The sequence below is a fragment of the Gasterosteus aculeatus genome, chromosome 4 (assembly GCF_964276395.1).
Source record: "Gasterosteus aculeatus chromosome 4, fGasAcu3.hap1.1, whole genome shotgun sequence".
In the NCBI taxonomy this organism is placed as follows: Eukaryota; Metazoa; Chordata; class Actinopteri; order Perciformes; family Gasterosteidae; genus Gasterosteus; species Gasterosteus aculeatus.
In genome coordinates, this window is record NC_135691.1 from 8,026,014 (window position 1) to 8,039,579 (window position 13,566).

The window sequence follows — 13,566 nt, forward strand, 5'->3', positions numbered from 1 at the left end:
TAAACAGATGCAGAGAGCTGTAGAAGGCCCAACAAAGGTTAAGATATCGGACGTTTTGGAGACGAGATGTTCTCAGCAGAGAAAAACATTGTTTGAAAATGGTGATTGTTTTTATAGACTTCTATAGTAGATCTTTTTTTATGAGTGTTCTTGTACTGTGGATGAACAACACTACAAAAATAAAGGTTAAATTAAAGAAAATACATGTAACGTATATACATCCTGCTGCTGAAGTATTAGAACTTGCTCTGTGGGGATAAACAAAGGTTTATCAAACAGTTAACATCACTTCTAAAATATAAGAGTAAAATTTCAAACTCACTGACTTGGGTTTGGTAAGCAAACGAGCTGTCGCTTCAAAGTTATTGTACAAACGTGAGAGCTGAATAGGTCTTACCATCTAACTCTCGGTAACAGAGAAACTAAGGGCATATCCAAACTTTTTAATTATTCCATTCACAAAGAAAACCAAAAAAGTGGAAACTCTAGCAGAGTGATGTGTGTAGTAATCTGTAGTAGTGTAGATAATCCAGAGTACAATAACTTGTACCGACTCACCATTTCCACAATGACGCTGTCCGGGGTTCTACCAGAAAACACAAAGCCCAGCGTTTGTGCTGCTCTCACCAGAGCCCCTTCATCTTAAAAGCAAAAACGAAAAAACAGATGAACGCGGATACAGAACAGTGCTGTCTGAAGATAAGATGATATCTCTAGATATATCTAGATGATAGATGATACCCAGGTTCACATTTTGTGTGTTGAGGGGGTTCTTCGACCCGTTTCTCCCGATGCAGGCAGTGACTGAAAGCTGTGGATCATGTGGCTGATGCTACAGCTTGCATGAGGATGCTGCAGGGCAAGAAAAAGCTCTCAGCGTGTTTTTTTTACAGTTCACTTAACTACCCTTCTCTCTGCAGCTATTCCCCGCTCGGCTTCAAACGGCAAAGCTCCGCGGGACCATGACTGTTTTTAAGCAATCAGGCAAAAAAGGTCATCTCCATCTAGAGCAAAATGTGAGCTGAAGAGCAGTATAGAAGACTTTTCATAAATCAATGTGTTCATTATGTGTGCATTTATTGTTTCTATATTGAACTGAATGTGGAGTTAGCCTGTTTTGGTTACGAACATAACTGATGTAAAACATCAGGAAACGTCTCATTTAGTTGCAACTTAGTATTTGCTAATATACTGAAAAGCTTTTCAATCAATTTAGCAACAACATAAGCTTTCGTGTTATTAATTTCTCCCATGAGAGCAACTTCGTAGTTTACATTTCAATTGCAGCGTTGAGCCTTTAAGCTTGGGGACATTTTCATAGTTCATTAGGATGGTGTTTGTTTTCAGGTTATTTACTTGGTGCTGCTGGGGCAACCACAGTGTCCGAGGGCGCGAACCGTTGTGCAAACACCTTTAAGCTGCCGTTGTTCTTGTTAAACACGAAAAGGCACCACATAATTAGCCTCTCCCTCATTCATCTTCTATCTTTCTGATTAGTAGCGGAATCGTCACTGCTGTGAATGTGAGGGACAGAGAGATCATAGTGATCCTCGCCACGCATTCTGTAAACAGGATCTTTTATTTTCTGATCTAATTCCTGGCTCTTTCCTGCACTGATTATTACATACATGTCTAGAAAATACTACTACCCGGAGGCTGTAGTGATGCGTTCCAGTTACAAAGACAGAAGAAGTCACAAGATGGAATATTAAATATCTGCACGAAGCTGATAGAAAGCAGCTGAAACCAGGTGGTGCCACCCGCAGCAGCAGCACTTTCAAAATCATTTTGAGTGCAACTTGATTGTTGCGCTAATTGAGTTCAATGGGTTAATGTATTTCTTATTTTATTAATGCTTTTCTTTTTTGAGCCCCCAACTCTAGACAGGGCAATACAATAAGGTCCCTAATGACCCTGTATGTACACACATCACACAATGCAATAATAGCAGTGCAGCATGCAGTTAACTACGAGGAGTCTGTATTCACCTGGAGATGCAGCCTGGTAGGTTATTTTTCCATCCGTGCGCTCGGGGACTGCAGTGTGGCAGATTGCCATCATGGTCATGAACTCCAGGATGACAGCAGCTGTGGGCTACAGAAAGAACAAAGGGCACTTTCTTCAAGAGAAAATGTCACAACAAAACAAGTAGATGGACGTCCATGATACTGAAGAAAGACAGAGCAAAGACTGATGAGATGAGGAGCACATCCTGCTACAGCAGCCGGTTTTGGATTGTGCTGAGAGTGCAGCCATGTACATTTGTATTGTGTTTTCAGGCTGGGGAAACATACCAATTCGTTTGGTGTGGTTCCTAAAACAATTGAAAACCTTTTAGATAATTGTGCACTAAATCATATTTTAGTATTAGTAGAGAAGTAGGCAAAAGCTAAACAGATTTGGACAACAAAATATTCCATTTTTTTTAAAAGCACAATTGTTAAAATGAATGTTCTCAGGCTTGAGGCCACTTATCAATTTGGTAAAACCACAAACTCAAATGACGGACTTCAAACCTCAAATATGCTGCTGTTACATTCAGTTGTGAAGTAGTGCGTTTGTTACATTACATGTGGCTCCAGTATTCTTCAGTCCGGTTCGTCAAGACTAATGAGTGCTGGTGGGATCCAACCATCGTGTACTCATGCATGAGCCGAATAATAAACTTGCTCCAGTTAATGAAAAAAAGGCCTTGCCTGTAATCTCAGGGCATTTTATATTAATGAGGCGAAACGTATGACTAACTAGCCATGGGCTACACTCCCGACAGGCATCTGCGAAGACTCCCGTCTCGGGCTGCAGGACCACCAGCTTCTAGTCAGTGAGGCGGAGACATCGGCCACCTTCGGGGGGCCACGTCGAGCATGCATCGTACAGCAGACGGCGATCAAGTGGCTGGTGGTCGTTAAAATTGATGAATAATATCACGATATCGTCCAACTACCATACGAACAAGCGGTGAGACTCGTGAGCAGATGTGATTGTACTGTGCATTGTTGACTGCTTATTACTCCCAAAATCTGCTGTGGTGTACACACACACAGCTCTTTGAAATGAATGGAGCGGCAAGGCAAACCAAAGCGCTTCTTGTGTATGAAAGTACACACAGCAGGTCTATTATCGTCCAGGTGGCTGGGGGAGTCCCTCTGCCTCCTGGCAGCATGCTAATCTGGATTGGGTTGACAGGTATCCTCTGAAGGACATGTCAGTGTGTCCCTGTGTGTGGACCTGTCGACTCTTGTACCTCCATCGTTGTGAGGAGCCAGTGGAGTTTTAGACACACAAGTATTTCTCTTTTTGTGAATGCCATTTGGCTGTTGGAGGTTTGAACCAGGTAACGAGTTGTGGTTGGACTCATCCTTTGTTTGTGATGTGGTTGAGCTTATCGCTTTTGCAAATCTTTGTTTGCCTCGGAACTCATTGGTTAAAGTTAGACTAACCAGGAAGTCACTGGGCCAAGGAATAGTCCAGTTCTACTGGCTCTACAGGCTAAGCCAGGTTTACTGCAGGCCTTAAGCTAAGCTAACCATCTTTTACTGGACAAATATATCGGTATCTATGGTCTCATCTGACTATCAACAAGAATACAAGTTCATATATCACCACATGTGTAAAATAAGGTTGGGCTCATGGACTGAGTGAGGGAAACATTATGTCCTCTCAAACATCTGGCATGTAAACGTGCGTTTGCTCTCCCGGGGGGATGGAAACCCAGCAGAGAGCACGGCGCACATGGGGTTTTTTGCGCTGATGGCACAATTAAAAGTGACAGCTAATACGATGCTGCCAGCCATCGCCCGCAGTGACTCCTGGGTAATCTGTGTCACGACAACAGTGACGGACACTCATCACTTCAGACGTGGCCAGTGTGGAGAGAGTCGAGGGGTCAAGAGAAAACCATGCAGAACGCCGGCGCGAGCGAGCAAACAACAACGCAGGCTGCCGAGGCGCTGCGGGCGGAGGACGTCTCCAGTGACTCAAGAGAAGACAAAAAAACAACAGAGGGGATGTTTATTTTTGTCAGCCGTGCCCCTCAACACTGTATCAACACTTCTACTAATTTCGCCTGCAGTGACTCAAAAGTGTCGTTAATGAAAAAGATAAGCGTTTAAGTGCAAGGACATGGTGTTTGTGAGACCGTACGGCGTTTCATTTAGCATGTTAGTGTCATTAAGGGGTTGAGGAGAAGCACTGACGGCTTGAAGAGCCACATTCTCTCGTGAATTGGGTTTAGTACAATCCAGGACCCACTCATGAGTGCAACGCAATAGATGGATCACAAGTAGCATCAGTACCAGAGATTTTGACTGAGTTTCAAACAGCGGTTGGTTATGCACTAGTATTTGAGTGGGCGTGTTGCCGATCAATAAGAAACGAAAGCAGATCCTCCACAAACTCAACGGGCGGAGACATTGTGCTGTCATAACAAAGCAAACATCCCGGTGGGATTACTGCTTTCCCTGGGCGGTGCTGCTTTACCTAATTAGATGTGACATTGGGCCTCCCCCACGCTGTTCTGCAGCAGAGTGACTCAACCAGCCAATCAATCACAGTTTCATCACCACAGGTGGCCTCTACTGCTCCCTCGGAAGTCCTGCGAGGGGTTCTATGAGGGCGCAATAAACTATTTTGATTTCCTGTCTATCCATAAGTGAACACTAATAAAAATCTAATAAAAAGGTTCATCCAGACAGCATTGGTGAATTAGGATTAAGTGGCGGCCCGTTTTCAGACTGCCGTGTAAACTAGATTATCCGTCCATCAGCAAGATTTCAATCAAACATTATTAAAGGGAATTTAGCCAATTTGTCTGTAAAACATTTCAACAAGCAAATGGGTTCAGAAGTCCTCTGAGTTATGGCCTGAACAGCAGCCCTCGCTGCGGGCAAGTGGCGGGCCACCCTGACATTACTTACGTGATTGCTTTGGAGGTTTTCCAGTAAGCTCGGGTCATTAAATCCCTCCTCTTCCGACGAGTGTGTGCTGTGGCTGGAAAGAAGAGAGGGAGAAGTCAGAAGGACTCGTGATACTTGATTCCACAGACAGCCCAACTAGAACGAGCTGTCATTAATGGTGAACAACAAAGGATTGCATCCTCATCATCATCATCATTCTGACAAGAACGCTGATGAAAAAAGGAGTTCTCACAAAAGTCACGTCTAATGACAATAAGCAGGACAAACGTCTTGGATAGAATACTAAGATTTCCAATCACACTTACAACAAATGCTATCTAAGAAATTGTCCAAGGCTCTGCAGCGTGGCAAGCCACAGCAAAGTATTCATGCCACAACCCCAAGTAAAAGTGCCACTAAAGATTGGTTAGTAGGTAAGGGTTTTTTAAGCTCTGAGATGTACTCAAACTTTGTTTCATCTGACCAACAGAAAAGCCAAACCTGTAATAAGACCTTCATCAAATCTAAAGCTGGAACATGCATGTTAATTAATTCAGTGTTTCCATCATACTTATCAGAATAGTTGCAAAGTAATTCTGTGTAGATCAACGGATTCCTCTCAGCTCTACACATTAGTTACTGGCACAGACAAACCGCTCTGAAGCTGGTACCAACACAGCCAGTGCTCTGTACCAGCATTGACACTTCGACCACAATGGAGACAGAACGTGATCTGTTTGGGAGTCAGTACATGTCCTCAAAAACATGGTACTCACACAACTGATTAAAGCAAAACCCTAAGAAGTGACTGGAAACAATGGTCTCCCATACGTTGACCTTAAATGTGCATTTCTTCACTGGCAATATGCAAAAAAGAAAAAAAAAGAAAAAAGAATACATTTCATTAGTAATCTAGCAAAGGAAAAAAAATCTGAAGATGTGTTTTATCCAATCGAAAGGGATGTTGTTTGCCTGTCCAGCACAAATCAGTCACTGTGATGAACAGAGCCCAATAGATCAAGAAGGCAGCGGCTTTGACCCTGACGCAGGAGCTTGATAGAAATGTTACAGAGGCTGCCATCAGCAACCATAAGTCTTTCTAATCCCACAACACGGGCGAAGCGCGGCGAAGCCATCCAACAGCAGGCTGGAGCCGATATTGTGCTGCACCCACGTAGATGCACTGGAGTTTAGGGAACTGGAACCCACTTACAGGCTTTATTGAGATGTATGTTCAAGATACATCTATATATTTTCAACTTCAGGCAATTATGTGAGGGGAAAGAAAAACAAATCCCGCTGAGACTGAGAAAACTACAGAGCCTTTGAAAGGAAATTTATGGAGTCATCATTGCTGTTTCCAACCCCTCGGACAGAGAAGGAAGAGCTCAGCTGTTCTCTGCTGCAGCTGCACCTTGATTGTCTTGATGAAATGTCTGAGGCACGGGTCTGGGTGTGGAGGACCGTCAGTTATTGATCATCTGCCAGCACACAGAGTTCCTGTCACTATGGCAACAACGGTGTTGGCTGTAAATTAAGCTCATTTTAAAAACAAGGGAACAATGGGGTGAAGTCTCTTCCTTGTTCCTACATCCTTAACCTATTTTCTCTTCAAATAAAGCCTCTTTTGTTTGAGTGAGGGGAAAAGAAGGCGGAAAAAAAGAGACATGCCCTCATGGAACCGGGACCCCCCCCTTCAAAAGCAGTAAGATACAGAAATGTGGCGTAACAGACATTAACAAATAGGCCCCTATTCCCCCATGTAAGATGGATGAGACAGACCCACGCTGGTAGTGCAGATGGATCTCAGGAAGACTGTACGTGTGTGCGTGTGAGACTCAACACAACCGATACAAAAGGTCTCGGTCTCTTAGACTGAATGTACAAGAGCCGTATGCAAACCTCCAAAACAATCATTCTGAACTCAATGTAAACATACAGTAGAACATTGTTATTGAAGGACGTTCTTTCGCATCGACGTCTACGCAAAGTGAAACAAGAGCAAACAATCACAAACAACACATCCAAAGGCTAATCAACGCACACACAAAAAACAACAGCAAACGCACATTGGGGTTTTGCGTTCAAAGACACAATTTCCATGAGGCAAGGCAGCACTACTACATCACAGAAGCGAGGAGCAAAATAAAATGTAAAAACGGGATCACCATCTGACACCCAGTTGTCTTACCAGTCATCCTCTGCAAAACTACCCTCCTCAGCCTCAGGGACGTGGCTGTTGGAGAGAGAACGACCTTATTGACACGGTCTATTGGGAACATGTACAGACTGGTTGGACTAAAGATGGGTTTGTTTATGGGTGCTGGAGTATGAGGGGTCAGATGCCGGGGAGGACAGGAGTGGAGGTGTTGTAGTTGGGCGGTGAGCGGTTGATTATGACAAGTCCCCTATTCCTTTGTAAATGGTGCCAATAGATTAATAAAAACAAAAAGAGGTTCTTTTGTTACTTCAGTTTGCAGGCTGGATCAACGTCATCACACGTGGTAACATGAGACACGACTGGCAAACCATGCTAATATAACCAGGGACATAAAACATATAAGGTATTAAACAAAGGACAAATTGTCAAATGTTGCAGGAGAAATTTGAGATAAAACGTCTAAAACAAGAAAGCCAGAAATAAACAGGAGGGACAGACCGAATATTTGAGAATCATCTTCTCATAGTAAGAAAGACGCCTTCCCCTCTCGTTCATCATCATCATCATCATCAGGCAACAGCAGTGAATGTGTATATTTTAAAAAGGCCGCCATGAAAACCACAGTGTTGGAAACTAAATGTGGTCGGAGGGCACACTGCTCTAAAACAAGGCAACAAATGATTTTGACGTCTCTGCTCTGGCAGACTAACTGCAGTGCAGCGCTTTGTTAAGTGTACGCAGCCGAGCAGACATGCTCCGCTCAACATTACGGCGCTCCACTTTTTAAAATGACTGTTTGATTCCTGCTGCGCGCGCCCTCAGTGGGGCGACGCCGATCTGCATCAACAAACCAGTCCATCTGTATGTACGTACCGGGCTACACTTTGCTATCACAAATTGCCTAAAAAAATAAAAATAAAAAAGATATTTCTGTTTTTGTTGTCAGTCAAGTCCATTTAAAACAATGTGTCCCCTAAACTCCAAACCCACAAGACACCCACAAGGATTCTGGGAATCTTTCCTTGAGGACTCCAATCCAGTGGAATTAATTATTGCCTACACCCTTGGGGTTGGCTTTATTAATTACAGCAGCACTTAATTTATGGTAGGGACACATGCCATAAATTAAGTGCTGCTGTAGGGTGGGTGGGTGGGGGGGTGCTGGTGATCTTGAAATTGTTAAATCCTCATTTGCACTCAAATGCCGACATGGTTTGCACACATCTATACGACAGCATCCTGAAGTAGAGTCAGATGTTTAAGATGCTGTCCCTTTGGATCAAGTGAACTAAAATCACAGCTGAAGAAGCACACAATGCTTTAATTCCAGAGGCAGAGAAAAGTTAGTAGGTGAAGTTGAAACAAATTGGTTCGCAGCTACTTTCCTCCATATTGGATGCATCTGCTGTAAGGACGGGAAAGAAGTAACTGTTGGGTGAAATTATGTGTTGATATCATTAAATATATATTATAGGGTACAAACTAGAAAATCCCAAACCGGATTAAGAACCTGCATGAGTGTTGTAGTCTCAACCATGATTATGAGTAATCATTCTTTTTTTCAATAATAATGTCTTATTTTGGCTTCTAAAACCTTGATTGCCACTAATATGTGACGAAAAACATTTATATACAACACTCGGGTTTAGAGATGTTGTCTTTGATGAGGAAATAAAAAAGTCTTAAAAAAAAACACAGATAAATGTTAAGTGGAAAAAAAACATATTTGGTAATGTCCTTTTGAAGGAAGTGTAAAATCAAGACAGAACGCTGCAGTGGATTTACATTAATGGTACAGTTAACATTGTTATTGTTTAGTGAACTAGAAATACAGAAATACAACAATGACCTGCACGTTAAACAGCTTCGGATTCTAATCAGACTCTTATTTCGGTCACCCAGAAGATAAAGTGCAGAGCAAATTACAGCATCATCAAAACAGCATCGCCTCATTAAACCTTCCTCTTCTGCTATGAAACACTTATGCATATTTATCGGTTGCAGAAAAGGGAATCCTCGTTCCAGAGGATCAAAGGAAAACATCTTTACTTGGGATAAAGGAGCGCAACTGCTGCCAAACCGCAGTCTGATGACTTGCAGGATTAACCCAATTAAATCACCAGAAAAAAAGGAGGAGGACATTCTGGAGCCCAAAACACCCCAAAAATAGCACCTGTGCCTTTAACCAGCAATAGTTTACATATACATATATATTGTATATAAGCACTGATCCGGTAGAAATAACATCTTTAACATGAACTTTATCTCTTCTGAAAGCGACTGTTTGTGACCCGGGGATTGACAATGAGACGTCATGGCTAGCAGTCATAATGAGAGCTTCAGTACAGACAACTGCACATAAAACACGCTTTTGTCCTTCAGCCTGCACTTCAATCAATCAAGCTTTTAATTGAATCCTAACGGGATTAATCATGTACGGTCACGCCTGCACTTGCTTTGGTTCTGTGAGGAAAGATCTGCTCTCCCACTTGTTTTGCATCCACTGAGGCTGATCATCTATGCGCTAAAATGGAATGAGTATATTCAGGGGAAATAACATTAAGAGCTGATTTATTGAAATGTTCAAATATAATTCAATGTGCTTTTATGTCAGTGGAGCCGAGGGAAAAGTTCACGTGGACAGCGAATTTGGACTAAACTGAAAATATTCTTATGGATGACTTGTTTTAAGTTTTACACCTTGTAAGAAAACCAGTGAAATGTATTTCCAGTTTTCAAAAAACATAACATGTTGGACCTGAGCCTTTGAAGAGTTAAGAGCCTTTACTTGCTTAAGCGTCGGCCTGCATTTTATTTATAGTTTATGTCGAGAGGAGCACTGATGCAGCTGCTAATGACAAGGCAAGGGGGGGGTGGAGAGAGACCGAGACGCCAGCTGTACTGTGATGCACACTCTGCATTTTATGAATGTGATGGGGGAAGCGACTGTAGAGGATGCATAGAGGGGAGCGAGGGGAAACACAAAGGTGTGAACGTTACCCGTAGGCCACGCCGGCGACGCTGCACTTTTTGAACTGCATCACGTTGCAGGTCAGGGTTCCCGTCTTATCAGAGAAAATGTACTTCACCTGTATGGGGTGGAGGCAGACCGAGTGAGCGTTTCATTCTAAAGCAGAGGCGTACCTTTTGGGTGAGCATTGGCATAATGCGCCGTTTACCTGGCCGAGTTCTTCGTTCAGGTTGGAGGTGCGAGCCATGGCGGGTGTGTTGGTGGGCTCGTACAGCATGTCTGTGTCCTGAAACCAACAATGAAGAACTGGGAGGGTAAATACTAGGGGTGTAACGATTCATCCACTGAATCGATTAATCGATTTATATTCCTGCGATCCAACTGAATCGATCGGTGCTCCGCAAAATCGGCATTCCGGACGACATATATCGATTACAAATTGATTGAAATGGTACATAATCGATTTGTATCGATACTTGGAAACTGCAAATTGGATTTAAGCACAAAAGGGCCTCAAAATAACTAAAACTAAATAAAATGAGGATGTGAAAGTGCTCTGTGGAGTTAAAAGGAACCTCAATCGGATGATAACTAGTTCATTACTATGAGCAACTTCCTTCAAATACAAGTAAAGATTTGACAGTAATAGAGAAGTCAAAATATACTCCGCTACAGATATGTCTGTTTCGGTAACCATGCAAGGTTACTTTTCTCTTTAAAGTCACCTAACTTGTTTAGCAAAAATACTGCATCCATAATTTATTTTCATTGAGTAAATTGCTTCAACTCACCCAGTTGATGAAAAAGGCTTGGATGAACTTGATAACCTCCAGCGTGACCAGGAGACTGATGGGGATCAGGTTGTTGAACAGGATGATGAAGGTGAGGAAGTTGAGGCCAAAGTTAGCTGCTCCGCCATCTGATCAGGGGACGAGTTTTGGAAACAAGGAAGTGATACAGAAGGAGACTCATTAGTGCAGGTTCATAACTATCCGTTTGTCAAATGAAATGCCCAGAGCTACTTCCAGCCAACAACCGACTTTATCCCAACCCAAAGAATGTTTTGGGCTAACGTCGGCCATTTGCTGGAATTAACCATTTCTTCCACCCAACCTCAACCTCTTACAACCGATTAACAGTCCAATTGAATGTCCCAAAGATTCAAAGTAGCGAACAGGGACTGAGGTATCTTGAATGTCACTAGTGTCACAGCAGCAGCCTTGGCATCCAGCATGATCCAGGCAATGAGGTCCACAAAGCACTATGCAAAATGGTGTTGGTCACCCCTCCTCCCCCATCCCGAACAATTGGCAAGGATCAACATGTAACCCCACTGACACCAAACATGAAAACAGGAGGGATGTGATTTACCTTTCCTCAGCTTGCAGGAGGCGCAAATGTTACCTTCCTTAACCCAAGCCTTGATCTTAGCATTGCGGTTGAGAGGGACAGCCCTTCCCCATGACAGAACGATTGCAAAACAAAAAACTGGATGGCAGAATGAAAGCTACTGCTACAACAACACACATGGGAGGGATTCTTTTTTTTTTTTCTTTCAGACGTGGTGGGGAAGACAAACGTATTGGATGCTCTCAAGACAAAGGAGGGAGATTCAGTCCATAGCACATTCTCAACCAACAAGGAGTGGAAAAGAGGGGGTGGATTATGCCAGCGAGGAAGTTTGGGTGTTAATGATGATCACCTCATGTCACTTATGTCTAGTAGCCAGCTTGTTATGTGATGTTAAGCATGTTTTCTGCTATCAGATGAGACAGGGATACTGTGTTGGATCAGTAGAGTCATTAAAGAAATACAAATCAAACCATAGCAAACCAAGACATGCACCAGTCACACAAGTGCAAAAGTACATCAGATGCCTTGTCTTTAATAAAAGGTCACTGTAATGTAGGAGCAATATTACCATAAGATGTTGCAACCAAGCATCATACGGATACAAGATAAGATTAATCCAAAGCAACTTGTTGCAGGAGTTGGACTGTAAATTGTTGGGGTTTTAACAATTCTTAGAAAAATATATATTTTGTTTGGTGTGGCACATGTACATTACAGTGAAAAGACCACACCTACACGGCATTATGCTCAAAAGCAGGACCAGAAAAAAATGTAAATAAAATCATGCCGTCAAATAACACATCAGCAGTTTGCTAACAGAGATAGTCAGCACAAAGTCAATGATATGGTGATAAATGCACAGCTACCCACAGAAACTGACTGAGTAAACAGCAGCAGGTGGCATGAATGCATAACAAACAACTGTTTTTGCACTCAATCTGCATCAAGTTAAGTTGTCAGACTGTATAGGCTTAATGCCGGGGATGACCTGTGTCAGCACTCTGCAGCGGGTCAAAGTCAAATGAATTACTCACCAGGCATGCACAACCGCAGGCCCCTGTGACATACAGCCCGGGAAGCGTAGCGGCCTAAAACTGACTCTTCTGTTCACGTCTGCATTTAACTTCCAAATGTTGGTAAGTGAGTGGAATTACAATCATTTTAGTAAACAAAATGTCAGAGATTTGACAATCTCCCCACCTCCCTCTTTTGTCACTGGTTGGATAATATGCACTGGACAGAGTCTCAACAACTCCTAATGGAAGTACAATCAGTCTCAAGATGGAGGTTTGCCTTATGACTTACACCCCCCCCACCCTCCCCCAATCGGTGTGATAGAGGGTCTTTTGGATGTGGGCTTTAATGAATCGGACGGCACGGTTGTAACCAATAGAAGCCAATGCAACGTTTCCTAAAAGGGGGCAGTGCAAGTCGTAGTGCAAGCTTAGTTTGACCAGGGCACAACCTCTCCTACGAAGGCCTATCGAGGCACAAAGTAATGGCCGGCGCGTCACGATAATCACTTTGCATACCAGGTTCAGAGCTTCATCTCAACGGAAAGATCAGGGGTTTTGTGTGTTGTTTTAACGTCTGTGATAGTACCTAAAAATGTCATATATAAAAGGCCGGAGATTACATGTATAAAAACTAAATGGTCTGTCCATGTCCTTTGAAAGATCCAGACGAGAAAAGAAAGCGGCAGAGGCATTTAGAAAATGTCAGCGCTCGCCCCTTGGGTTGCACTACATGTTGTGTTGGCGCATAAAACCTTCCTGCTATCAAAAGCTCCTCGAGTACAACCTCATCTCCCCGGCAGTCAAAGCAAATGCGCCTGTTCATGTATTCTAAAGAATTGGGGGTGGGGAACCAAAAAACGAGATGGGGGGGTCTGAAGCTTGGGAACTGCAAAGTGTTTAACGTGGCACAAAAAAAAAAAGAATGGAGGAAAAGTGAGACACTGTGTGCATCAGGCACTGAAAATAACTAGACGAAAGTATAAGAGAGCTGGAGGGGAAAAACCTATTGTTGGATCCCTGGTATGTGCTTGTCCATGGCATGGGCCCTTACAAAGTAGGGCAACCATATAGGGGGCGAGGGTAGGGGGCTTCATTTGCTTAGCAAAGGCAGAGCTTCAGTAAAGGGTTAGTAAGGGAAGGTCATTCACGGATGGCCAAGGCTTTTAAATG

General features: G+C 43.1%; 1 protein-coding gene across 5 annotated transcripts in view; it reads right to left on the reverse strand.

The window, feature by feature from the left end:
- atp8a1 (ATPase phospholipid transporting 8A1) overlaps positions 1-13,566 on the reverse strand; it is a 77,192-nt gene that overhangs the window by 38,039 nt on the left and 25,587 nt on the right. For 3 of the 5 annotated variants that reach the window (XR_013467523.1, XM_078101987.1, XM_040173789.2), the window contains exons 12-18: positions 10,819-10,946; positions 10,236-10,313; positions 10,057-10,145; positions 7,087-7,131; positions 4,917-4,989; positions 1,989-2,094; positions 559-641 (exon numbers count right to left, since the gene is read on the reverse strand). Coding sequence is in view for 4 of the 5 variants with exons in the window: in XM_078101987.1 (XP_077958113.1) it covers positions 559-641; positions 1,989-2,094; positions 4,917-4,989; positions 7,087-7,131; positions 10,057-10,145; positions 10,236-10,313; positions 10,819-10,946 (602 nt within the window). In the remaining variant the exon portion in view is untranslated. The remainder of the gene's footprint in view (positions 1-558; positions 642-1,988; positions 2,095-4,916; positions 4,990-7,086; positions 7,132-10,056; positions 10,146-10,235; positions 10,314-10,818; positions 10,947-13,566) is intronic. The other 2 variants (XM_078101988.1, XM_040173792.2) reach the window with 1 other exon arrangement.